This window comes from Sander lucioperca, chromosome 20, assembly GCF_008315115.2.
Source record: "Sander lucioperca isolate FBNREF2018 chromosome 20, SLUC_FBN_1.2, whole genome shotgun sequence".
NCBI classification, from domain to species: domain Eukaryota; kingdom Metazoa; phylum Chordata; class Actinopteri; order Perciformes; family Percidae; genus Sander; species Sander lucioperca.
In genome coordinates, this window is record NC_050192.1 from 6,077,675 (window position 1) to 6,104,260 (window position 26,586).

The 26,586-nt window shown below is 40.9% G+C and overlaps 2 protein-coding genes and 1 long non-coding RNA gene across 16 annotated transcripts in view; 2 read left to right on the top strand and 1 right to left on the bottom strand.

Moving 5' to 3' along the window:
* ppp1r12a (protein phosphatase 1, regulatory subunit 12A) overlaps positions 1-1,002 on the bottom strand; it is a 59,899-nt gene extending 58,897 nt beyond the window's left edge. For 8 of the 13 annotated variants that reach the window (XM_035996313.1, XM_035996317.1, XM_035996316.1 and 5 more), the window contains exon 1: positions 661-1,002. In XM_035996313.1, coding sequence (XP_035852206.1) covers positions 661-897 — 237 coding nt within the window. In that variant the 5' untranslated portion in view covers positions 898-1,002. The remainder of the gene's footprint in view (positions 1-660) is intronic. The other 5 variants (XM_035996315.1, XM_031313355.2, XM_031313354.2 and 2 more) reach the window with 1 other exon arrangement.
* A 16,562-nt stretch (positions 1,003-17,564) lies between these two features.
* LOC118494013 lies at positions 17,565-19,521 on the top strand. The gene is made up of 2 exons (XR_004896083.1): positions 17,565-17,939; positions 18,093-19,521. It is a non-coding gene; the product is annotated as an uncharacterized LOC118494013 (long non-coding RNA).
* An 887-nt stretch (positions 19,522-20,408) lies between these two features.
* rps16 (ribosomal protein S16) lies at positions 20,409-23,130 on the top strand. 2 transcript variants are annotated; one of them, XM_031313571.2, is made up of 6 exons: positions 20,409-20,522; positions 20,612-20,663; positions 21,245-21,346; positions 21,781-21,877; positions 21,994-22,041; positions 22,944-23,130. In XM_031313571.2, exons 2-6 carry the CDS (start codon positions 20,616-20,618, stop codon positions 23,087-23,089), a joined length of 441 nt encoding a protein of 146 aa, XP_031169431.1. In that variant the 5' UTR covers positions 20,409-20,522; positions 20,612-20,615; the 3' UTR covers positions 23,090-23,130. The 2 variants fall into 2 exon arrangements, with proteins under 2 accessions (XP_031169431.1, XP_031169432.1); XM_031313572.2 differs by having other exon boundaries at positions 20,455-20,522; positions 20,612-20,667.
* The last annotated feature ends 3,456 nt before the right edge of the window (positions 23,131-26,586 follow it).

A 26,586-nucleotide genomic window follows, 5' to 3' on the forward strand; every position in this document is an offset into this window, starting at 1 on the left:
GTTGTAACTAACTAACACTAGCGAGGTTCTGCTTCCTCCAGAGAGTACACAGACGAGAGTAGTAACGTTACCACTTTTACTGCTAGCCAGGTGGTAGCCATCGTTGTGGAATTCATTTTGCCTGCATGATAGTCTCAATCAATGACAACATTTAAGATCCTAACATGACTCCATAGTAGCACCCGAAATGAATTGTATCCAACAATATTAATGAACCATAAAACACAAGGCTGTTCGGGTTGAAGGTAATTTACAACATAAAATGTTACAATCTGAAGTGCAGCACTACAGCAATTAGACTGCACCCACTGACTGAGGACAAGGCTAGTTTACTGGGACAAAAAGTAGCTAGTCCTGAAGGCGAAGCTTTTAACTTTGTTTTTAATTGTGGATTGCACTCTGAAAACTGCATGCACAGCTAGCACCGTTTTGAATTTAAATAGTCCATAACCAAATTCGGAGAGAAGCCAGTGTGTTCATCTTTAACGTTACTCTGCGTCGAAAAGGAAGGCTGTGCTAGGTAGGTAAACAACGGGATGAGAATAGCTTCCATTTGACAGGTGTTCCAGGGCAAGCAGTTGCTAGCAGCAAACTGATATTTGTGTCTATGCTGGCAGTGCCAGTGACTGACGTTAACACCAATAGCAGGCTAACACAAACCTGGTGGAGGGCGGTGAGACCGTCTACATTGGCGTAGTTGATGTCAGCGCCCCGGTCAAGCATTCGGAGCACCTCCTCGGTATCGCCGCTTGAGCAAGCGGCCAGAAACACGGCGCCATCATCGAACTTCACCTTCGTCTTCTTCTTTTTCAGAACAGGAGGCTCTTGATCCGTTTCCGAGCCCAGCCATCGCTTTAACTGCTCATTCCTCTTCTGCTTGGCGTCCGCCATCTTCATCCCCCTCCTGTCTCGGGCTTCTTATCTTTCTCCGAGAGAGGATATACTTTATAGTGCCACTATCCCACAGCGCACTGGGGCGTGGGAAGGGAGGGCTGGGGAGGGAGGGAGGGGAGAACCGAGCGAGAGAGGGCGTCTGGATTGTTTTCCATATCCTCGCGAGATCTGGAGCTCAGGAGCTGCAGTATAACGTCATCACCAGCAGATTATGAAGAGAGAGTGAGCAGGGTAATCCCTTATAGACCGTGTACACCAAATAACACAAGAGTACTTGAAAATATTACATAACATCCAGCTAGCTCGCAAGCATTTTCAGAGAGGGAGGCACTGTGACATACAGTAGAAAGTAAAAAAGTAAAGCAAGTAAAACAAAACTTAATGAGAGTGTAAGACATAGCATGTGTTAATATAGTAATAGTTAAAATATAGGGATGTACATGTGCAATAAGGTAATAGATATTTGTAGAAGACAGTCATTTGTGGAAGACAGTACTTGCTTATACTTTATAGTGTTTACTAGGATATTACTGGGTAAATAATATAAGTCATAGTTAATATATAGTTCAATCATCACATGTATCAATATATTAGTGAATGTAACTAAAGCAAAACATATCAGCAGGCTGTTTATAGAATGTGTAAATTGCTTCACATAATCTCAACACAAGCGGTAGGAGTTGCTCAGCTTTGATGGAGATGGTTCAGTTGTTATCAGGAGGTGTTGGACCATGTGAGGATATTCTCTTTAAGCCCAATATATGAATCATCAACGCTTCCATCCAGTAACCAGATTACATTTCATGTAATCAATGTAATGAAGTAAGCTCACCGTATGGTGCTGAAAGCCATTGATATAGCCTATTTGTTTTTGTCTAGCTGTTCTGTGATAATCACACACGGTGGCCCAATGGTTAGCACTGTGTCCTCACAGCCACCACTAAAAACATGTTCTCCTCCCTCTCTACCAAGCTGATGTGTGGTGAGCGCCTGGCATCCTAAGGCTGACGAGTATCACCCAGGTGGGTGATACACATTGGTGGTGGTAGAGAGTAGTCCCACCCCCCCCACCCCCCGGAGTGTTTATGATGAAGGGCTATATAAATGTAATGAAATATTATTATCATGGAGTTTTTATTTATTCTGGGTTTGAATAAAGAAAGCGATCAAGCATTCAAACAAAATTAAATCTCCATTCATTTGACAAAAAAAATAATAAGTCATATTATCAACTAGGTAGTGTCTTGTGAGATTGAATCATGAAGCAGTCGACAAACCATTAGAATAGAAAACCAGGTATATCTAACAAACTGAAAAGCACCATAGGTGACAATGTTAGGCATAAAACGTTTTAAGACATTGGAAAACTTTACAAAAGAGACAAAAGGAAAGGGAAATCATGTAGATCAAAATAATGAATGGCAACACCCAAACCAAAGACTGGTTTGTCAATTCAAGAAAGGGCATGCTAACTAACAATCTCTAATTTTAGAGGTATTTCCCCATTCTTCCACACATGAACGCATCATATGAAATCACTGTTCCAACTATGTTATAGTTGATACATCTAATTAAAACACATTGCTCTCTGGGAAAATAAAATCCTTCTTACCACTTGTATGATTTGATGGGTAACACTTGAAGTGCTAGGAATGTTTAGTGGACTCGAGCACAGGGGTGGTCCAGCTCAACCTGGAGTAAAAACAAGGTGGCCAGGCATAAAATGTTTTTTTTTTATTTTGGCACCGTCATGTGTTATTGTTGGCACACACCCATATGTACTCAGTAGGGGGTGTGGTATAGCCTCCTCATGCGCAAGTTACTGGTATGAGGCTTTTTATTTTTACATAATGTCATTACAGATGATAATTATGTTATTTTTGGGTTTAAAGACATTTCAAAATGAAAATGATGCTGCTTGTGCTTGATTAGATACCACCCACCCACTGAACTTGGAGTTAACATCCTGAATAACAAGCTGTTCAAGCAAAATCATGATCCAAAACATTTATACAACTGTGACCATGAGGCATTGTGTGAAGTCACGCTACCCCCATTTTCTCAGGTTCAGAACCATTTCTCATGTCACTGACATTGAACGCAAACAGATTTAAATAATTTATTGTCTGCAAATGCAGTAAATGACACTTGGGCTGCAGCACATGGGACTCGGAGCCAGAACACAGAGGTTAAGACACAGAGAGGACGACCAGCTCAGCTGATACAGATCCTTGATGTTACAGAAAAGTCATGGCAAATTACTGTGGTTCTACTGAGTCATAGAGATGGTGGAACACCAACAGCGTCAGTGTAGGGAAGTTGTTGGCCAGAGGCTTCAGTGTGCTGATATCAGGAAGGTAGGAGGGAAAGTTATGTGTAAGCTGCTGTTTGGCGAGGAGGGCCGACCTTGCAGTGACTGACAGCACAAAGCGAGCCATGTGGGCCACATCCAGCTCTGAACGTTAGGAGAGTGTACTAATTGTTTTTTTAGAGCTGCAGACTGCATTACTTGCAGGAAAAGAAGCTGTGCTTAGCTTATTGGTTCAGTGGTTTCAAAAGGTTGTTTAAAATAACCTTTGATTGTCAGGCTCTGAATATGTTACACCATTGCAATTTTCAATATCCTGCATGTAACAGGTGCATATGCCCTGATTTCATTGAGGATTAAGTTATAGCTTACTGTGTAGACATATGTACCTTTTAAGTTTTAGCAGAGTCAGATATGAATGCTACAAACATCAGATAAAAAAAATCTAGTCAAATAAAAGCTAAATGCAAATGCCAACGCCTCCACCATTACCTCTCCCATGCAATGTGGCGTTGCCCCCTAAAAACGAATTTCATCAATATATTGTCAGAAATCGACACAAATTATGCCATAAAATCAAAAGGAAAATATGATTCAGTTCTACCAAAAATGCTTGTAATTTTTTTAGGTGTTCATGTGTACTGCTCAGGGCCAAAAATACAAATGATATCCATTTCAAATTCAAGCTGTAAGGACAAAATGCAAAAAAAGTCAAAGGGTTTGAAAATTTCCAATAGGAGTTGTCCCCTATTTGCTTAACATCTACAATGTCAACAACATAGTTACATGAGATCAGCCTCTTGTTGCACTGAAGGCATGGAAACTCTTCAACGTTTTTGTAACATCGTGACAAATATCCTGGATGTAAAGTAATGCATCCTGTTTATGTATTCTGCAGTACCCCCTCAGCAGCTGTATTTACCTCAGTGAGGACATGATCATGGCTTGTTATAGTGATGATTTCAAATGTAATTAACTAACCTTACACTAAAATACTACTACTACTTACTATGTCACGTCATCAGTGGTGTAGTCTAATGCATTGTAGTGGGTTTACTGTACCACACACACACACACACACACACACACACACACACATATATATATATATATATATAAATATTTTTTTTCCTGGCTCAGAATGGGCCTTTTGGGGGGCATATCAATGTGTGGGGTCTGGTTGTCCTCCCCCAGGGTTATTTTTTAGTGTCAAAGACTTCATTTTCTGCATTCTCATACACTTTTATGCACCAATTTATGGTGGGAATATCTTTATTTACCCTATGATAAAACACAGATGACATTCAAAATATATCAAAAATATAATGGAATATAAAGCAGTAAGGAGACTTTCACATCAGGGACCTAAGGCTGGATCACAAAAGTTGACCCCAAAGCAACAATGACAAAATAAAATATATATTAGACAGATATTATATCTGTCTTAAATATGCTGTGAAGGGAGGATACTGGCGTTAGTGTAGACGGAGCATTTGGGCCCGGTCGCTACGCAACACACTACGCACTGCGCTCAGCGGGTCGATGAAAGATGAGAAAAGTCTCTTTGCATGTCCTGCAGTGTTAGTTTAGGTTGCTGTCACATTACTCGACCCCATATTTGTGAATACAGATATCTGAATGGAAAGTTCTGTCACAAAACTATGTTGTTGTGTATCATTGCACATTTTTAAGTGGGTATATGGAAATCCTGGAGATTTCTTAGTGGGTATACTGTGTATACCTACGTATCACGTAGACTACAGAACTGCACGTAATGAAGTAACGTCATGAGAAGCCGATAAAACTAGTTTTGCAACAATGTTTCCTACAGATAAAAGCAATCAGTGCAAATAATTGTGGTAATTGATGTGTTGCGAGGATACATGACGATTTCAGGGTTTGTTACAATTGATGGAATGTCAGCAGGAAATATATTATAAATACAACACAGGAGAAAAAAACAGTATCAGCATCACCTCTGACAGGCAGTTGTGACTATCCAGTACATGTGTCATGAGACTCCCAGACAAACTCCTGTCTTTCATTACCCTTCACTTTGATCTTCACTTTGTTTGCTGTTGTTCCTGTTCCTTAAGAGGATAAAAGTATCTCGGAGTGACTCAAGTGTAACAGTGCCACGCAATTACACTAGCGCACTTTCACTGTTTGTCTTCAGCCGTTGAGACGTGCATGACCGAGCTGATTAAAACCCACCGACAGATCTAAAAGTCATGTCATTGTAGCCGCGCTCCCAGCGGCATGACTTCACTGTCAGGCCCCTCAGCACTTATGACTGATCCCCCAGAGGAAGCTTGTGTTTACTGCTTTAATTGAGTGTTTCCAAAGGGCCTGTTCTCTGATGTGGTTTGTGAAACCAGATGAGGTGTCCAAGTCAAGTGTTCTGGAAAGACAGCTGGAAATAGGTATTTTGGAGATGCTTATCTGAGCTACAGTAACAGTCTGTTTTGTTGTATTATCTTTTGATTTTGATTGAATATTTTCTCAATGAATTCTTGAATGAATTATAGCAATAGTTTAACATTATGGGAAATGTGCTTACTTGCCCTCATACCAAGAGCTGGATGTGAAAATTATTATTATCATGTGAGAGTGGTATAAATCTTCTCATCTTACGCTCGACAAGAAAGCAAATAAGTTTTTCCCAAAATGTTGAGCTGTTCCTTAAATATTGAATATATCCTTACTCCTTATACTGTTTAGGCATTTTGGGATGAATTGTAAAGTCTTTATTTACTTTTACTTAGCTGTAACAGAATGTTAGTAGTGTAGCTTTCAGTAATGTTAAGTTAGTGCATAGATGCAATTTTTGAGGCTATTTCAGCTTAGATAACGACGAATAAAGTTCCAGGAAAAAACCCTGCATCTTGTTTTTTATCAGTGTTTTTCATAAACACTGAAGAAGACACTGGATATCAGAATAGCTCTCAATGATGTCAGTCTCACTGGGGCTAATATAAGCCCTCCAAAAGCCACAACATTAAGATCAGACAGGGGAAATACCTAATATTTATTGCCATACAGTAACTGTATCCAGTCATATCCACCAGCATGTCAGTGCAGGTGAACCCAGACAAGCAGCACTCACAGAGGGGTGACTGGTGAAGTGTGGACAACTCAGTCCCATCTGAGAGAAGCCAGACACTCTGCTCCCATGCTCCCATGTCACCCAATGCATGTTGTTGGCGCCTGCGACACTGACACTCATCTCCTTCCCCAATTTACGGGTCCAGACAGCAGTCTATCGGACAGATAGAAATAGTCATGCTTTGATGTTATCGGAGGATGTCTAAAAAGTGATGTTGAGAAATACCCTGATAGTGCTGGCTCAGCCCTTCAGACCCTTTCAATTAGTCACTGCTGGATTGAAAAGTTTGTCCTGGCCTGTGGTATCAGGCGAGAGTTAGCAGGTCTACAGACAGCGAAAAGCCAGATTCCAATGGAATATAAAAATATTCTTCCTAGAAGCGTTCATCCATGAAGCCCCAAGGTGACATCACGTGCTGTACTGGGCTCAACCCCAAGGCCATCACTGATGAACGGGCCTCCATTTGACTGCATGTTAACTATGTGTAGAACTTCACCTCCCTGTCCAATGTCACCAGGGGCTTCAACTGTCAAAGTATTTAGGGGCTAAGTGAATTGAGAAAGCAGACTCTGTCCAAGTCCAATCATGTGTCAGGCAGTGAAGTGGAGGAACAAAGACCAAACAGACCAACAGAACAGAGAGAGACAGACAGAGAGAGAGAGAGAGAGAGAGAGAGAGAGAGAGAGAGAGGAGAGGCAGTTGAATGAAAGACAGGTGGGGTAAAGAAGGGGGCAAATTGTTTTAGACCATTCTCATTAAGACGAATAATAATAGCAACCTGATCCGGTCATCGCATGCTGTGGCCTTCTTCTCAGCTGTGGATGCTGATTTAGATGCTTGTGTCAGGGCTCCTCTTTGTGTGTTTGTGTACTGCAAATTCACTGTAGGTCCTTTAAATGGGACACATATCGTGCTCATTTTCAGGTTCATACTTGTATTTTGTATTTCTACTAGAACATGTTTATTTACTTACTTACATGTTTGCTTAAATGTTCAAAAACACATTATTTTTCTCATACTGTCTGTCTGAATATACCTGTATTCACCCTCTGTCTGAAACGCTCCGTTTAAACACCTATCTCTATAGGCCCCGCTTCTGAAAAAGCCCAGTCTGTTCTGATTGCTCTCTGAGTCTCTGCACCTCAACCTGCTTAGTATTTTTTGTTAAAGTCATGGAAATCTCACTTTTTACAATATGGGACTTTAATTATTTGGACCACATAGGTTAAGCACTGCAGCAACACCTAATGTATCACATTGAACACACACTGTGATTATTGCACAGATACACTACTAACATTTTGGGACTGAAACGCACAGAGCGGAGTTGTTGCAGCCTCTCCATGGCCTGTGTTAACATGAGGTGATGTCTTAGTAAAGACACCCTGCACCCGAAACTGCTGTCGTCTACTCCTAGACGACAGCTGAGCTCTAACCCCGGACAGAAATAGGGCAGTCGCTTTCATTTAGCAGGGGCTGTACAGCTGGAGCATCACTTGATTCTCCTCTTTCAATCTTAGGCCATTATGCTGGCATGATAACAATGGGATGTTTGATTGTGCTAACTCAATTCAAATATATGGTGACGGAGTTATGTGCAAATGAACAGTGGACTTAGTGTATGATGCAGACGTATTCAATTCTGGGATGTGTGTTTCTTTAAGGACAAATAAAAAGTGACGGCCTAATAAGACAAGGCTATTTGAGTGACCTTGTTTCCTAGAGAAAAATGGCTAATAATAGGCCAAAATCTGGAGCTGCGGTGAAGCCTGTAATAGGTTAGTGCTAAAAGCTACAATGAATCATTCCAGCCAAGCAAGCCACGGAAAAAAAGATCATCAATTTTTTCCTGTCAAAAATAATTATCATGTTCCAGACAGATGAAGATGAGCATGTTTTTGTCTTTAAACCAAAGATTATTGAACGAACAGATTAATAGATTACAAATGACTGGGCAGGAACTGTAAGTAAAGGATAGTTTCACATTTGTTTTGTCTTAAATTAGTCCTCATACGTCCATATGTGCATTGAAAGAGAGTTATTGGTTACTGACAATGTTCCTCCTGTCTGTACTGACTCCAATATGAGATTTAGGTCAAAAGCTAATGCAAGGATTAATCAGTCGAAGCCAGTCAAATTCAGTGGGTATCTTCCAAAGTAACAGACTATGTACGAAGTATGAAGTCATGAGGACTCTTTCGTTGTATATGGGCATGTATATTCATTGCATTAACACAGGCTTAAACCTTTTTGAACCTATCCTTTAAATCTGCATTAATTGACTTTACAGCCGTTATCACCTCATGAAGCTGATATGCTAAACGTGTCAGCAAACAGTTGCTTATTTACACATCCAGCAGATACGGAGAAACATTAGCATTCATTTCGTCTTAGTGTCCACCTAGTCTATATCCTTCGCGTTCCACTTCCAGGATTGCTCCGGTGCTGCAGTAAATCCCACCGGATGCATGTATTTTCCGTTTCCTTCCGCTTTCTTTGTGTTGGAATTTTAAATTTGATGGATTTATGAGGACTATTGTTGACTGCTCCTCAGATCTCTGCATGGTAAATTGAGATAGCTAGCTAGACTATCTGTCCAATCTGAGTTTTCTCTCGCACGACTATTTAGAGTTTAGCACTGCCCATGACGATTCTGATTGGTTTAAAGAAATGCCATTAAACCAGAGCACGTTTTCCTCCCATCCCCGAATGCTTAGTGGAGTAGCCAGAGCCTCCTTCAGCAAAGCAAGACTAGTGTCCACCTGATGAAGTCCAACATTCACTCTCCTACTGTAGCTCTGGTCTCGTCTCCACCAACTCCTCAATTTCCTGAGGGAAATATCTGGCACTATATCTGCTAAATGCTCCACTATGTTCACCAGCTAGCTGACAACTTTGCCTCTTTGCCGTTTGGTGCTGGGCAGGTAGCATAGGTTCATCAGCTGAAAACAGGTGCTTACGGGTGGAAACAAAGTGGATGAGAGTCTTGAAACTGAATGAAAACCGTTAATTTGCAGAAAAAAACAAACAAAATAATAATTTAAAAGATGCTAAAACTGGCTGAGGGGAAATCAGAGGCTTTTTGTAAAAAAACTATATTTTTCATTACATTTATGGGCTTTTTGAGAGATCCTATTTGTTGTACTAAGAGATCAGTTTAATACAATTTAATACAACAATGCAGTTTCAGAAGTTCCACGAAATGATATCCACGAAAACTGAAAAAGATATCCATACTTCCATTAGCACTATTTATCTCTTAGATCATTTTAAAGCTTTGGTTCTCCTGTTTTAGAGTTCTTGATTTAGCCATTGAAACCCTCTGCTCTCATTATTTCCATTCACCTTGATGAAAAGAACCATGAGCGGAAAAACAGAGCCGCTTTCAGTCTTTAAAGCCTCGGCCCTATCAGGTTTAAATACCACATACACATTGTGAACTGAACTCAACCCTGTGAACGATCAGATGGTGCAAGCCCAGGGCGTGCATTCTCCGAGGTCAAAGTTCACAGACCATCTCATTTGTCATGGGCAGTACTTCAAGGCACTTCATATGTGGACAGGTTCATGTTTCAATTAACAGGTGTCATATATCTTATTTCCTAACTGTGCTCATCTCCCACGACCTTGGTAATCCTAAAAATCTACTGCAAGTTACAATGGATACAGTGTTTCCCATGACTTGCATCAATCATATTCAGTTTGTCTGAGTCAGATGTTAAAACCTCGATGCAGGGTTATCTTTGAATACATGGATTGTATTTCCGAAGGGCCTCGGAAACCCATTAAAGGCTATTTGGAAATAATTGCCTTTAAATTCAGCAAATCAAGTCCATCTAAGACCTGAATAACTTAAACAAGAATTGCGTCCAGCATTAAAAATCCAGTTTTTAAGTTTCCCTTATCACACAGAACTGGTGTTCGGTTAAGCTCCATCCACACACTTCACAAAGGAAGCCCTCATGCAGCAGCTTAAAAATAGATAAGTGTTACTTGTGCTACTCTCTCTCTTGCAGTGAAGCCACCCACATATGATTATTACCCTTTATGCAGCCATCTGACAGTATTATCAGCACTAATGTCTGCAGCATAATGTTTGAGCTAGAACAAAGCTTGCAGGGAAAAAAGATCCGCTTCACTTCACGTATTACTGCTAAGAGAAGGCAAAACACCAGGTAATGCAGGTTTAGAGGAGCATTGTTGTCAGACTGGATTTCATCTGGATGTTATGCATGATGACCAGTAATGTAACATGAAAGGGATGTGTATTTTTGGATGATGACACCTCAACCACATTTTTTTGGGTGGGTGGGAAATCACAGTAAACAGAGAAGCTGTACTCTCGTTTAAAGTACACTTTGAATTCCTCCATTGATCTCTTATAATGGCACATTTGATGCAAATACATTTTGTTTTTGTCACAGAGATGGAAGCCTGATTAGTGAACTTCTATCTGTGATGTCGTTTAAATTTAGACTGCACTATAAATTGGGTCAAGGCAGTTTTAGTGGCAATATTCACAATGCTGGTCTCCCATGTCCGATGTGCAGCCAGAGGAATGTAAATAAAGTACATTTTGAACACTGTGGACCAGGTCGGCTGCCTGTCCCTGACAACACAACACACCAGAGCCTGGAGTTCAGGGAAACCGCCAATTGCAGTGACCTAATAAAGTAGTGTTTAATGGTATCTGCCAGGCGTGGGCCTCAAAGCAAGGTGTGGCTGTGTCACAGCTGACAAGGTGATGACTGACGCTGTTCATCACGTGTCAACAGCCGCAGTCTGCTCTTACCTGAGCTGGAGAGGAGGATGATAGAAGGAGTGGGAGTGATGGGAGGGCAGAGGAAAGCAGGAGGGGGTGTTGGTGTTTGCAGAGTCTACTTTGACCCCCTCATAACACCTCAAGGGTGACTTCCCCTTTCACGTCTGAGCTTCTGAACACAAAAAAGAGCACAACTCACATGTCACATGGGATCAGCATAGACCACGCAATCCGGTTTTGTCTTCGGTGTACTGGAAACATACCAATATGTTCAGAGTTCAAGGCTTTTGGTGCCCCAAAGGTAAACTGGTTTTCCAGCCTCATGTCCCAACTCCTAAATAACCTTTTTCCCAACCGTAAGCATACCATTATCTCAGTCTGATGATATTAAAAGGAATAGTTTGACATTTTGGGAAATGCGCTTATTCTCTTTCCTGCCGAGAGTTAGACAAGAGGTTTGACACCACACACACATATACAGTAAATATGTAGCTGAAGCCAACAGCTGGTTAGCCTAGCCTAGCATTAAGACGGGGGGATAGCTGGCTCTGTTGCCAAATGTTAACACAGTTCACTTTCCAGCACCTCTAAAACTCCCCAATTAACATGGTATATCTTGTTTATATATCCATACAAAAACAAATGTGTAAAAAAAAAACTGGCTAACTGGCTACAGGCTCCAGCTACATTGTTATACTGTACAGACATGAGAGTGGTTAACATCATCTCACCTAACTCTTGGCAAGAAAGCAAATAGGTGTGTTTTCCAGAATGTTGAACTATTCATTATAATATCATCACTTTCAAGTTCAATACTGGTTTAAAGCTGAAGATGTGCGTCAGATAAAACAAGTCCTAGAACCCCCACCCCCCCAAAAAAATCAAGTTTGACAGATGAATGCACACAAACAAACACAACATGAAAAGCGGGCAGGAAGTGTAACCCAAGATAAACAATCAGATTTATTTTGAAAGCCTGCATGACATCATCATAACAATCTCCAGCTGCGGGCTGGTGCTAAAAATAGCAAAGATGTCAAAGCCCTGGTACATATATGTCCATGAAGTGTGCAGAGAACATTCCCCAGATAACAGCAGATGGCTCATAGATTGAAGCCTAGTGAGGAAAGGCTGAATAGCTCGCCCACACACACCTGATGTGGGCGACTCCAGGCACTGGAGGCTCACCTGGGAAAAGCCCACGCAAGGGCTCCAAAATAATTGTGTGTGGGGTTAAAGGGGGCATAGGGATCTGTTTTGACCTTACACACATTGTGTACATGAAGTGATTGTTGACCCGTATCACAGGGGTTGTGATGGAAAAAATGAGTCGGGCTTGCTGAAACAGAGAGGCCAGCAGCTGTGTGTGAAGACATCCGCTATTCAATGTGTTTGGGATGATCTGATTGGTCAGAGCTCCCAGGATGTAGCAGGTCCTGCCGAAGTATGCGGAAAGTGTCTAAATAAAAAAAGGTTTCACTCTGAGCCAAAAGCAACTTGCAAAAGCCTACTTCTGCATCTCTTGTTGCTGTCGTGATGGTGCATTTCCTCCTCATTTCTGCTTTTATTTTGCAAATAGAGGGAACTTTGCTGCAGTTCCGCAATTGTATATAACACTTTCAAATTCAAATACCAGTGAGTACAACAAGGCAGACTAATTCCCAATCTGGGAAACCCTATCGTTCATAACAAGCCTTTCCAGCTTCTGATGGATGGAAGCCTTATTTCAGCTCAATGAAGTCATCAGTATCGTGTGTTTCTCTGATGTGCATGATTAGTTGGGCCAAAGCCTGGCTCTGCTCCTGCTGCCGGGCTTCACCGCTGCTGTATGAGGGAGAAAAAAAACATAAAGGGGGAAAAGAGAGAGTCCACGACATCATCTCTCCAGGCCTTTTAAGGAGCTCTCCAGCGGAGGGCTGAGAGCGCTGGCCCACTTTCCCATCAGAGCTTCCCAGCCCTGTCTCCTCTCCCCTGGGAGCCTGGAACACAGAGTGACTGAGCACAGACTTATAGACACACCAGGAAACACAATATGGATATAATATACTTTTAAAACATACCAGAAATACTCTAGCAAACTGACTGTATATACGCTAGCGACAGTAAAGACAAACTACATGAAACACAAGTCAGCGGCATGACATGAAGATCATTTGTCATGTGCACTTATGAGAGAAATCGGCCGCAAGTTGCAACATGTACTTATCATGTTGTCAAGGTCACACTTCATCATCTTTTAGACATTTTAATATGTGTGCAGGCACATGCAAATGCAGGGAGAGAAATGAGGAGATGCTAGTTGCTGGCAGCAATCATATTCATCATTGTATTCCCAGATGTTGTCAAGGGCTCAGTGTTCCAGAGCCCATCAGATAGAAAGACTGGAGAGAGGAGGGGAGTGGAAAAAAAGAGAAGAAGTAAAATCGAGAAATAAAGAAGGCTTTGCTATAGTGGTGACCCTCTCTGGCTTTATCACTGCCGATGTCAGCCAGACCCCACATGGCCCTGTTCTCACCCCATTGCCACTGCCTCATACATGAACCACATACGACCCACACACACACTCACACAGAATGGGTGAGATGGAGGAAAATAAGTAGGGAGAGACCGAGAGCGAGATGAAACAAGAGAAGGAGGGTGATGAAGCAGATTGTGTGGGCGAGCTGAGTGTGTGTGTGTGTGTGTGTGTGTGTGTGTGTGTGTGTGAGTGAGATTGATCGAGGGGAAGTACCGGTGCATGTGTGACAGCGCAGACAAATGGCGAATGAATGGCTGTTATGTTGGCAAGTTTGGCCCTGCTCTACTGCCAGATCGGCTTCATGAATTCTATGTTTCAAGTGCAGCTTTGAGGCCCTCAACCTACCGTCACTGAAATACATGATGAGGCTTTTTGAATGGGCTGAATGGAATCATTTTGTTTTCTTAAACCAAATCTGATGGTATATTACGACCCATTTAGTCCAAATAAAGCCACAGAAGTTGAAGAATCTGCTTCTTTTTTTCTTCTTCTACATTACATGAAACATAACAAGAGTTACTATCCAGAATGCTGGCAATTCTAAATCGTACATGACAATCACAATGAAAACAGACATCTAACCAAACCAACTGCTTTTAGTGATGGGCGGAAATTAATCAACTAATCTTTTTGAACAACTCTTTTTAGTATCCGGTATGTACCGGGTCAGCCTGATAAAAGTACAGAGTGCTCAAGAATCCCCGACTTTTCCCACTAATACTGCCCACGCTCTCGCTGTTAACTTAGGGTACTGCTCATGCTGAAAACATAGGACAACCAAGGTGGTACAACCAAGGAATGAGCAGGAATTATTGTCTTGAACCAGTACGTCAATACTCGAGTCAAGACAGCTTGGCAGCTACACTCACTGAACGAGACCGAATAAACCGTTCTATCGAACTGGAACGTCTGCTAATTGCAAAGGAAGAACGACAAATCGATGCAGTCTAATCACATTTCTATAACATCGCTACATACAAGTGGGATGCTGAATCAATGCATTAAAGTGAACATTTTATCTTTATCAATGTAAACGTATACATGATAACTGCTAATGCACTGAAGAGAAGTTTTGTAGGGTGGTAAGCACTATCTGTGGAATGTGCATGTACTACAGGTATAATAAAATGTCACGGAGAAACTGACGCCGTATTTTGCAAAAAGTATCAAAACTCGCAAGGTTCGATACATTTACATGTATCAACATAAAGGAAAAAGTCCGCCCATAACTAACTCGTTTAAGTGTTAGCTTAAACATTAGAAACCATTAAAAGGACCAGATTTAGGCCTCATTCTCACACAGACAAATGTTACGTATTTCAATGAGATCCATGCATTGATGGTTGACGTGGACGTTAAAAAAGGTTTAAACCTGTTAAATTGTTGCAGAGTGCCGTCAAAGCATCATTGACTAAGACACACCAGATGTTGAATGTGTATTTTACCTCAATAAATTACACTCAACTTAATAAATATATCTTAATTTAATTTCCATCTGCTTACTGGAAGCAGGTACAATAAAAAAAAATTTTTAGGATGGTCCATAGCTGTGTATGAAGACCCACATCAGTTATGTTGCATAATTATGTAGCCTACAGTAAATCAGTCAGATTCACGCAGTAATGTTTTCCTAACTTCTTATGACCTCATGATATTTTTCATGGCACTTAAAAGAAAGGAAAACTGACATTGTTTTTTTAGGTTATTTGGATCCAGCTCAACTATCTGAACAAAGCATTGCATTCTGGGAGCAGAGACAATATGCATGTTGCACCGCTGAGCCTGCTGACTTCTGCATTATCCTGTGGCCCCAACTCAAAGGCTAGATGGAAGCTGACAGAGCATGGGACAGCTGCAAGGCCCATTGCTATGTGGTAAATGCGTGCTAAAATAGCCAAATTAATGGAAGGGGCTCAAGTCCAAACCAGGGTTCAATACCGGGCTACATTTTAGTGCTATGAGCAGACATCAATATTTACTGCTGCCATGGCACAGCGACAGGCAGTACCATTTTGGTACCTCTCACTTTTAGGGGTGATTGTATGCCAGTTTCGGGAAATCCCAGTTTTTGTGGCACATTGGTCCACCACCTTGGGACTGTTATTTCTTAGAAAGAGGCTTAATAGGGACAGATGTACTGGGAGTGTCGTTCACCACACAGTGATTGTGTTTTGTAAAGTCTACAACTCTCACTAAAAATCCAAATGCTTAAAACCATCAGATAAAAAAAATATGGTGTTCCTAGTCTATGGGACTTTAGAAAGTAGGGATATTCTGTCTGGATTTATGTTGTACAGTACCAGCGTTATTTTGAAAATAAAAACTTAAGATAAGTATGTATGTAAATATTTTATTTTCCAATTTTATTTCATTATTTAAGATGCAAGTCAGTAAGTACAAGTGTTGTAAAATATTGGTACAGAACATTTCACAGGAAAATGGCAAGGTAAAGAGAGCTATTCATGGATCCTCGCACAAGGATATAAAAGGTAAGACCTGTTGCCTTGAATTATATTTCTCTTGACTCACAGATTCATGGGCCTCACAGCTTCTTCTCAGGGAAGACACATTTCTGCCTCATGAACCCAAAAAGAGTTTTCTGTGGTTGCCATGGCGAGCACACTTCTGTATACCTCACAAAACCTTTTGGGCCGGTAGCCTCTCCGCCTACCGGGTTTAGCAGATCTTCTCCTTCTGCTCAGGGAAACTTCAATTACCGACAACACTTTTTCAACCACCGCAGGGCCTATTATGGTCAAATGGGACGCTATGGCCGGCCAGGAACAGCATCTCCTCCCCTGTAAATCTGAGAGCGTTGCTCACGGTGCTGTGACAAGCCGAGGTCAAGGGGTCGCGCCTCCAGGTGATGTGTTTCCATAAGGCCGTGAAGAGAGAATGCACATATATGGTGTGGTCTTCATTTATTGCCAGCTCTTTAACTGGAGGACTGCAGACTCTCCTCCTTCTGTAAGCTCTGCACCTCTTCTAAAGCGCTGAAGCTCTTTGTCTGCCTCTTCAGAAAATGTGGGATTTAAGCATCTCGGATATTTGAAGAGCATTATGATTTAATATGTGATTATGTGATTGTGTTGGGTTTTCAGTCCTCTGCACAAGTTAAGCTGAATATACTATGACCCAAAGCAGTAATCTGAGAACGTTTAACTTCAAATGTTTGAGAGGTCTGGACATTGTCAGATGAACTTGACAGTTTGCAACACAAAAGGGTTGTATGCTTTAGCGGGTTGTCGTACAAAGCAGGAAATCAGGAATGATTCAGCGTCCTTAACATGTTTCCTATGTAGACGGTGACTGGGGGTGCCTAGTGACCCATTACACAAACACAGGTTTATCTGAAAGCTTATCATCCAGCCAGGGGTCCCAACACAGTGCTTCCTCTGTCTGCCTGACTCTGTTGTAGATATTGGCACTGTCAGTCTATAGCTACATCCCACACATTTATCTGTTGGCTAATAAACTCCTAGGACTTTTCACGCTTAAACTGAAAGAGAAAGGGCAATGAAAACAGAAAAGAGAGCAGATTAGGCTCTGGACTAGGTCCTTCATATAATGACACTTCAATAGAGCAATGCTCCATTTGTCACTACAAGAACATTAGGGAAAAGGTCCAAACACCTAGTGTATGTCATCACTCATTTTAACACAGACCAACTGTGTAGTTTCCCAGGAGCATATTAGCATCGTTCAGCTTATTGTTTTGGTTTTAGACACCACAACTTTACTTTTTTGGTTCACTCTGTTAGACCCACTGTACGCTACCATAGCATCAAAAGGCAGACAGACAAAGTTAGTGACTAGCTTAAGCCTTTAGCAGCTAACAAGCCAGATTTTTCCCTCTGGAGAGTGAATATTGGACTGCTATTCATCAGGTGGCCAGAAACATGACGCCAAATCAATGCTAATGTTGCTCTGTGTCTGCTTGATGTATAATTAGCTAGCTGTTTGCTAACATGTTCGCCATAACAACTTGTTAAGGTGATTATATGTCAATGTTGTGTCTACAACTTCTTCCACTGCCCCCATGTGGCCATAAACTAAAATAATGCTACTTTAAAAAGTAGAAGGTAAAAGCTTTATTTTGAAAATGTTTATAGGCCTGTGCTGTAAAAGAAAGGGAGGCAAATGTTATGAGCGACATAAACTTTCAAATTTATGCTCTCACACAGATGAGGCTCCACGCAAACCACGGTGGTTTGAATTTGGGAGTTGAGGCGGCGGCTCACGGCCCCGAGAGGAGTAAGCGTTCCCTCTGACAATAAAAGAAGCCAGGTGTCTTTTCACCCCTGGCCGACACTATAAACACAAGTCTCGCTGTAGTAAATGTCAGGCATAGGTAGGCACTGCACACATGACTCACGCCACTGTATACAAATTCCCAAGATGCTATCTATCTTCAGTCCTTCTCTGACCCGGGAATGTCCCTGCTGCTTCCCTCCTTTAAGGGTAACACTGTGCCTTGAAGTTGACACTTTTCTCTCGTCTCCAGTGTCATTCTGCAGGATGTGAGATTCTTGACAATTGTCCCTCTCAAGGCTCTGGAGAAGGCGTCTGGTAAAATTTTTCACCTCACATCAATCTGGTTGATTTGTTTTTGTCAACTTCACATCCATGGCAAATCTTGAGAAAGCAGAGAGGGGGCCGTTTGACGCCATCTTACTCCCAGGGGTCTGAAGGGTCTAATTTGGTCAGACCAACATTGTCCAACATTGTGGTCAGATCAAAGACTGTCTCTTGTGTATGATTATGGTTTGACATTTGATGTCCAAAAAGCTCCCCACTTCCTTTTTCCCATGTCATGTCCCTTTCCCATACCCTGAACCTAAGCTCCCCAGCCCCAAGCAGCGCTGAACCACACGGCTTCTGTGGTTTGACTCGCCACAAGCTTAAAAATGAGGTTTGATGAGACCAAGGTACAGTGAGTTTGTGTAGTTTGGTGTAAGCCGTCAGCCTGTAATGCAGGGGAAATGAATGCTCTGCACTGATCTCTGCCAGACAGCATAATGGTTGATGATACATCCTTGCCCTCAGCTGAGAGGACAATGATGTCACACTTAAAATGTGTAAATAACTTCACCAACACTAGAGGGTGCTGTTGTGTAGGGATTTAGAAAAGTGGATGAGGAGGAGATTTACAGTAACCTGGCCACTGGGACTACACTACACTGGATTGTATAATTCAGCACCGTCAGTGTAGATTAAAATCTAGCTAAATGTTATATCTAGCTGTGATTTGGCTCCTCTAGATCCTTGTGAATAAACAAATTAGAACATTTTCATCCTTATCAAGATGGTTTATAAATTGGGTGCAATTTATCACAATTTCTAGAATAATCCATGTAAAGAAACTAAGACATCTAAAAAAAAATGTTGCTGCTGTATTCTGATCTTTCTCCTTTTGTTGGCAGCAGAACAGTGCTGCTGCTTCTTCTGGTTTTTGTTGTTTAGACAGCTCTTCCTTCTCTGAACATGCAATTTATCTTTCCAGTATGTAGTATGAAGAGAGAATCCATTCACTAGTTCCAAATGTTTCAGATTTTAACCACGTTTTTTTTTCTTATACACAGTTTAGGTGGTAGATAGCGTTAGAGTATGAAATAATGTCTTTTAAATGCCATGTTTTTATTGTAGGCTTTGTGTAATGAGGTTTGATGAATTGTTTTGACGTCTGTTGACTCTATTGCTGTCATAATAAAAGGGGCTTCTGTGCAACGTCACAACTCAAAGACCAAAACAACTATGATGTGCAGAAAAATTATTTATGAATATATTTGCATCTTATTCAAATATTTTAATGTGACAATTAGGCATGGGCTGGTATAAGATTCTGACGGTATGATAACCTTCAGGAAAAATATCACGGTATTGCAATTATAGCTTTAAAATGTTTTTTTTTTTGTTTTTTTAAATGTCTGTGTCATTGAACACAATGCATTTTATGTTAAACACACTGCACACTGGCAGGGAGAGGGATTTCTCAACTGCACTTTCTGTCCTTGAAGACTCATATAAAACAGCTCATACCTTAGGAACGGTATGACAGAAAAGTTTTGTGGTTTTGAAACTGTGACTTTTTCAAACCACGGTATACCTTGAAACCGGTAACCGGCCCATGCCTAGTGACAACAGGACTCCTCCCTAAGTGTCACCACTGCAGCTCCTTCATCATTCTAAACTAACTCTCCACAACATCTCATCTCTGTCAACAGATACGCTTAACACTTTAGTTTCTGTCTCAACCATACTCCTCTCTGTTTTGCTCCTTGCTCATGCTGAATCTTCACCCTGACTCTATCACATTGCATTAAAAAAACTTCAACAAATGTAACATTTGTCTAATAGCATGTTATCATATGTTGTAGTAGCTTATAGGCCTGTTAATAATGTGTTCTAGTATATTATTTATATTGTGTATTCTATAGATATCCTATATATCTTATATTTATAGACAATGCTTAGGTTTTGTCTTGTATTCTGTATTGAGCTAGACCTTTTTTAATTTTTAATTGTATTTGTGGTATGTACTTTCTACTGATATGCTATATATTTATCTGTTCTAGTGTTAAAGTACATATAACTATCTATCTATCTATCTATCTATCTATAATAAAACAGTTGTTTCATCCTTTTCAACAACCTGGACTTGTTTGCCATCAGCATCTTAAACTTCTTCCATTACATTTCTAGTGGCAAACATGGTAATTTCTACTTATTAAATTACCATTTCCTATCAAGAAACAGTTATTTCTATCAACAACTACAAATCGTATTAAGCAAAATGTAAAATGGAGGTAGAGCGAGAGCAACTGTCGTAGAACCATACCACAAAGCACGTCAAAGTGTCGTACCCCTGATAGCCCCTGATATTCCGCGTGTGAAACCCCATCGGTCTCTCCGTACGGCACCCTAGCTGAAGACGGTATGTTTGTCAGCCTGATCCTTTAAAACGGTACAAATTATACGTATTCACTTGTTTCTAATGTAACTGTGGCTCTCTGTGTGTTTCAGAAACATGCCAGCTAAAGGTCCTTTGCAGTCTGTCCAGGTTTTTGGACGCAAAGTAAGTAAAATATAGAATTTATTCCACGTGTGGTGTTAATGGCTACACTGTCTTGCTAGCGCACGTTAGCTAAAGTAGCTAACATGATGTGGTGCGGTGTCTAGTTTTACGCCGACATACCCCAGCAATTATATTGTTATGTTAGGCCTATATAGATCTACACGTCATGAAACGTAGTCTGAAGTTCCATAACTGTTGTACACCTATCATAACGCACCTGTAAAATTGTTGATTAGATCGTATAGCAAGCTAACGTTATAGCGTAACGTTAGCTAGCTAGCCTGGTTGCTAGCAGTGGTTGGGCTTCTGATACTTTACAAAAGATGACAACGTTAGTTTTAGCTCAACTGTCTCCTGATACAAACAAACATACTAATTCCTCACTGAATTGGAAATGTCAGCAACGCTAATCCATCACACTGCCCGAGAAATGACGTGTTCTCAACAACCAAATGTTTAAATTAAAACCGTAAGCAATGCCTATTATTCGTTTAACCTGATGTGTGTGGAAATGCAGATTTTAAATAGATGATCTTTCAGTTGTTTTTGACCGTAACGTTACCTGATTTTTGTTCTTATAGAAAACCGCCACAGCAGTTGCCCATTGCAAGAGGGGGAATGGCCTGATCAAGGTGAACGGCAGACCCCTGGATATGGTGGAGCCTGCCACCCTCCAGTACAAGGTGAGTCCCCGTGAGAAAGGTGGTTAACATCGGGGTGAACATGGCGGATGAGGGCAGTGATGGGGGATGAGCAGTGCAGCATGACATGGGTGTCAGTTGTGACCTGTCCTCAACTATGCATTTCAAGACAATGCAGTGTAGAAGCATAATGCTCTTCCTGGCCTAAGCCGCTGACAACAATATTATACAAAATTTATTTGAAGGAATGTAATTGTATTTATTGCAGATGATGTTAAATCTCTTAATCTTAGTCTCTCTTAAACGTAAATTCTTCTAAGCTAGTTGGGATTTAGTAACTTGCTCCAGGAAACGGCAGTATTCTGTAAACAGTCGGTGCTCTCAGTATACTGTGAAAAACCTGTACACCTACAGATATCCTGGTCACCATGATGGTCTCTTTTGTTAAATGTATGGTTGACATCAATGTTTTTTAGCTTCTGGAGCCAGTGCTGTTGCTGGGCAAGGAGCGTTTTGCTGGAGTTGACATCAGAGTCAGAGTGAAGGGTGGTGGACATGTTGCACAGGTCTATGGTAAGCAGAATTGTTTTTTTTCTAAATGAGTTTGGTGCTTCGTATTTATCCATCAGCAGTTATTGTGTCTTAGGTTTTATCACGTTTTCTGATATTTATTGTTTACTGTCTTCCAGCAATCCGTCAGGCCATCTCCAAATCCCTGGTTGCCTACTACCAGAAGTGTGAGTATTACAATTTGTTCAGTGCACAAACATAACTCATGCTTTTGTGAAAAAGCTTGCTATTAAATGTTTCCACAAAATGAACTGAGGTCAAACACATGGGAAGTGTTTTACATTAAGTGATGTGCTTTTATAAACACATATTGCATTTCAGGACAATAGACGTCAGTATTTGTTTGAAAGATGTTTTTGAAATGCGTTCTTCATAACAAACTTGCTTGCCTAAAGCTCTCCTTTTTATTGATCCATCGACATTAACTGAGGCTACAGATCTGAGGGCATCCTCGGTAGCTGACAGGTTGTCAATAAGAAAGCAGGCTAGTTTTTCTTAAACTACAACACAGCACCACCTGTCACAGCACCCAAAAAGGATGCTTTCAAAGCCAAAGCATCAGGAATACAATCAAGTTATTCTGAAGTGGAGGGCTTAAACTTGCTGAAACTTGCTTAAACTTCTTAGAACTATTTTTGATGTTCAATTTGTTATATAAGGAATGATGATATATCAGAGCAAGTAAACAAAACTTTGGCACAGTGAGCAGTCTGAATTCATGAGCAGTACCCAAGACTGAATGTCTACTCGGATAAATATGGAGTACAGGACATGAGCTGCCAAACACTGATTGCCTTGTTGTTCTCATAGAAACTTCCTGGTCACGGGATGCTCATGGATCATTTCAACAGGGTCAAAACTTAAGAACAAATTACCTAAATGAGAAAGAAACAAAGTTTTTTTGTGTTACAAAAGATCACTTGGATGTAGAAATCTGAATGTACATACTACAGTGTCTGCTGCATTGTACATTGAGTATTCTGTACAAACTTAAGTATGGAGAATGTAGGAACACTTTGGATAGAGAAGAACTTGCAGAATAACCTTAAGTGTTTATGTCCTTATGCAGATGTAGATGAGGCCTCCAAGAAGGAGATCAAGGACATCCTGATCCAGTACGACAGGACCCTGCTGGTTGCCGATCCACGTCGCTGCGAGTCCAAGAAGTTCGGTGGACCTGGAGCTCGTGCCCGCTACCAGAAGTCCTACCGTTAATCCTCCTGTACATTTTCTTAATAAATTGGAAGAACACAGAATTTTGTCATTTTTTAATTAATAGAACTGTACAGAAGGCTTGCCCACAACCTCTCTTCCTAGTTTTTCAATGAGCAGGGATGCTTGAGTTGAAATCGATGGATTCAACAACAAAAGTACAAAATAGTTGTTTTTCTTGGTCACTTAGCACAAAGACGTTCACACACACTTACATGGTGTTATGAATGCCAAGAAATGAACGATTATGTTTATATTGACTTGTAATGTACATTTACAACATGAATTTGTTATGTTTCTAGACACTGGGCCAATCTGCGCCTTTTGAGGGACTCAACTGTGTTTTGATTGCCCCCTTCATTGAGCAGCATCACCTTGGCCATGGGATCTGTAACTGAACTTGACATTTTGGCCTCTGGATAAGGAAAAGAAAAAAATGACCTACAGGAGATACAGTGAAAGTGAATTGAAACTAACATTGAATTCACATTAACACATGAAATAATGTTACAGATGGGTGAAGAAAAAACTGTCATAACAAATGGAAAATAGCTTAATGATATATATTGCTACATGCTAATTATCAGTTTTTTGGAATTCCTTCAGTGTTCGTTCCATTCAAGTGCACCAGTAAGCCATGATGTTGAGTCAGCATACACAAGTCTGCCAGACTATCTCCACAGTCTGTGAAATAAGGGTTACTTGCACAATATCGAGACCCTGAAACCGAAGTAGCCAAATGGAATTCAGCCATAATTTTATTCATTCACACATTCTTCATTAGATAACGTCTATTTATTGGGTGTGTAATGGGAATCATTAAATCAGTAATTAATATGTAGGTCCTGTAGGTTTCTTTTTTTTTTTTACAAGAAGTCACACGTTTTAAGTGTTTTCAGCATCTAGTTTAGGTCTCTATGATTACCACATTTTACCAGCAGAGGGAGCCAGAAGACTGATGAATCAATGATGCAAAGACATTCCCTTACCAGCAGCCATTAGAAAAATTGGCTTGCTGCCATTTCATAAGTCACAGTCCTAATAAATATGTGATTAATGAATACACACCACTGTACAATTCCACACTGTATCCCTTTTTGCCAAAATGTCTCTGAGCAAGCCACATAAATCCTTGCTTGTATAAATAAAAAGTCCAGTAATGCTACTCAAGCTGACTTTGCTTTGGTCAACAACATATAGAGAAACACTGATGTTGACTATTGTTCCAGGCCTGTGTTGGCTTTGTTATTAAAGTCTGCTATTGTAACCAGGCAGCATGCCCCACTGCTGATTTGATGGATGCTTTTTCACTCAGATATTTCAGGTGTGTGAAAGTGAGTAATGAAACTTTCCATGCCAAAATTTCGTTGTTCTGGTTGGAGGTTTTATTGTATTTTTTTTCAGTCCTTTCTAACCTGATAAGAATACCTTGCACAGATGATCTACACGTATCAACTCTCAACAAAGTAAGAGGCCATTTCCTCATCAAATCGCAGCATTCCTTGTCCATTTTCTGCTGCTAGGTTGTTACTGCTATCTGTTTTTTCTGTCAGTGCTGATACACAAACATCCACTCCACCACAACAACAGAAGTGTAATGAGGTGACCTGAGCTGAGGCCCAGATGTTGTTGGCCTCTCTGTGGGCAGCCAGCAGCAGCCGTTCCCGCTCGGTGTGCTCCTGGGGGGATCAGGCCTGTGTAACAGCCCTCCAATAATCAACACAGCAGGGAGGCCCACGCCCCACTGCTACTGTTGTTTACTACTGTTTATTTTCTGCCCCTGCCTACCGCCTCACCTCTATAGGCCATAATGCTGCACCGGTGACATTCTGTGCCTGTGGATATGGCTGTTTGTGCCAGTTTTTCTGTCTGATGGGAAAATTGGTCATCTCTTTTTCCTCCTCAAAATAATGTGTGTATATCATGGCTTAAGTAGGACAAGCATGTGTTAAACAACTGTCATATCAAAACAGTCATTTTTTACAATAACTGAAATAACACAGTAATACATCCTTAAACCTGTTAAAGCTGAAACATGTATTTCCGATCATATTCACGTAAAAACGTAGGTATTACTTTCAAGTGAGCCACCCGTTAGAATGGGTGTCTACGTTGTAACAAATGGCTTAGTTAATGGTTAATAAATCATTTACTAATGTTTCTTTAAAAATCCATATTTAAAAACAACTTTTGGGTTGCCAGGTTATGAAAAATCCCTCTTGTTGGTGTTTATTGTCTTCCTGTCTGACACTTCAGTCTACCAGGTAGTAGACCCCACCAATGGACCGTATGGCTTTTAACCTTCTAAGAAAGGGCTACAGTCCATTTATTAACTATTTATCAACATTTACAACTGCAGACTTGATGATGTATTAGTGAGTAAGAAAATCATGAGCATTTATTTATGACTTGACTGTCCAGCATGGAAGATTATTATGGCTTGCTATTAAAACACGTTGCTTGCCTTGTGAGAAAGTGATACCGGTTACTAGTTGCTATCATCCATGGCTGCAGGAAATGAATTAATAAAGTGAAATTTTGGTGCAGTGTGTGGTTTAATGTAATTTGTAGTACCGAATGTAACACATAAAAGGATGTGTGCAACATGTTGGCACCTGTGGTCTGTTTTCCTCCCTCTCAACAACAACATTGTGTATCTGCTTTTCCAGTAATTAAAAAAAAAAGACTCGTTAATTCCTTTGGCATTTAAATCTTGTCATTAAGTGTGCAGGGTTTATTCCTTTCACACACGCACACACACACACACACACACACAAAACCCAGCACCTAGCAACTGCCTTTCCTCTGTTAACACCTCTGCCTCTCTAGGTCTCAAAATCACACAAACACTGAGGTGTTAGGCCAGGATGCATTTTGTCATCACTTGCACTTCATCCCACCACCTCTCCTTAAGACGCCTCCAAGAACACACACTCTGCAATTTACCCCATGAAAGCATATGAACCACTTGCATGCACAAAAAATAGGCTTCAAGCATGACCTACAGTGCATTCGTTTTCTATTTCAGCCTCCTCTCTGCAGAGACAAAAGGACAGAAGGAGGGTTGTTCATTAACATATATAAACCACTGCTCTCCTCCTCCCTGCAATGGCCGACTCCTCCTCGAGCTTCATTGCCATGAATGAGTAAACAAACAATTGGTTGAAGGTGCCAGTGGCTGAGTATTGGGGGGACAGTAGTAGGCAGCAACAAATGTTGGCTTCAGTGAGAGGAAATGCAGCTTAACCAAGCGACGCGCCGCTGTTTGGGCCGAGAATGATAATGAGAGGCTCGCTGCTTAGCTGAGGCATCGTTCTTGAGGGGAGGTGATCCATGAGCATGTGTGTTGTTTGAAGGAGGAGGAATGTCTCCATTGAGACCAGAGCTGGATGTATGACATTGTTTTGTCTGCTGTGCCATCAGGAAGAGTTCTAGTACCAATACCAAGACGATGCTTTTAGCGATACTTAAGTTTTAGGAAATAAACATGTTTTTTTCTA

Coding starts and splice junctions, on each gene's coding strand:
- rps16 (XM_031313571.2), top strand. CDS start 20,616: ATGCCAGCTAAAGGTCCTTTGCAGTCTGTCCAGGTTTTTGGACGCAAA. Junction 20,664..21,244: donor TCCAGGTTTTTGGACGCAAA/GTAAGTAAAATA, acceptor TTGTTCTTATAG/AAAACCGCCACAGCAGTTGC. Junction 22,042..22,943: donor GGTTGCCTACTACCAGAAGT/GTGAGTATTACA, acceptor GTCCTTATGCAG/ATGTAGATGAGGCCTCCAAG.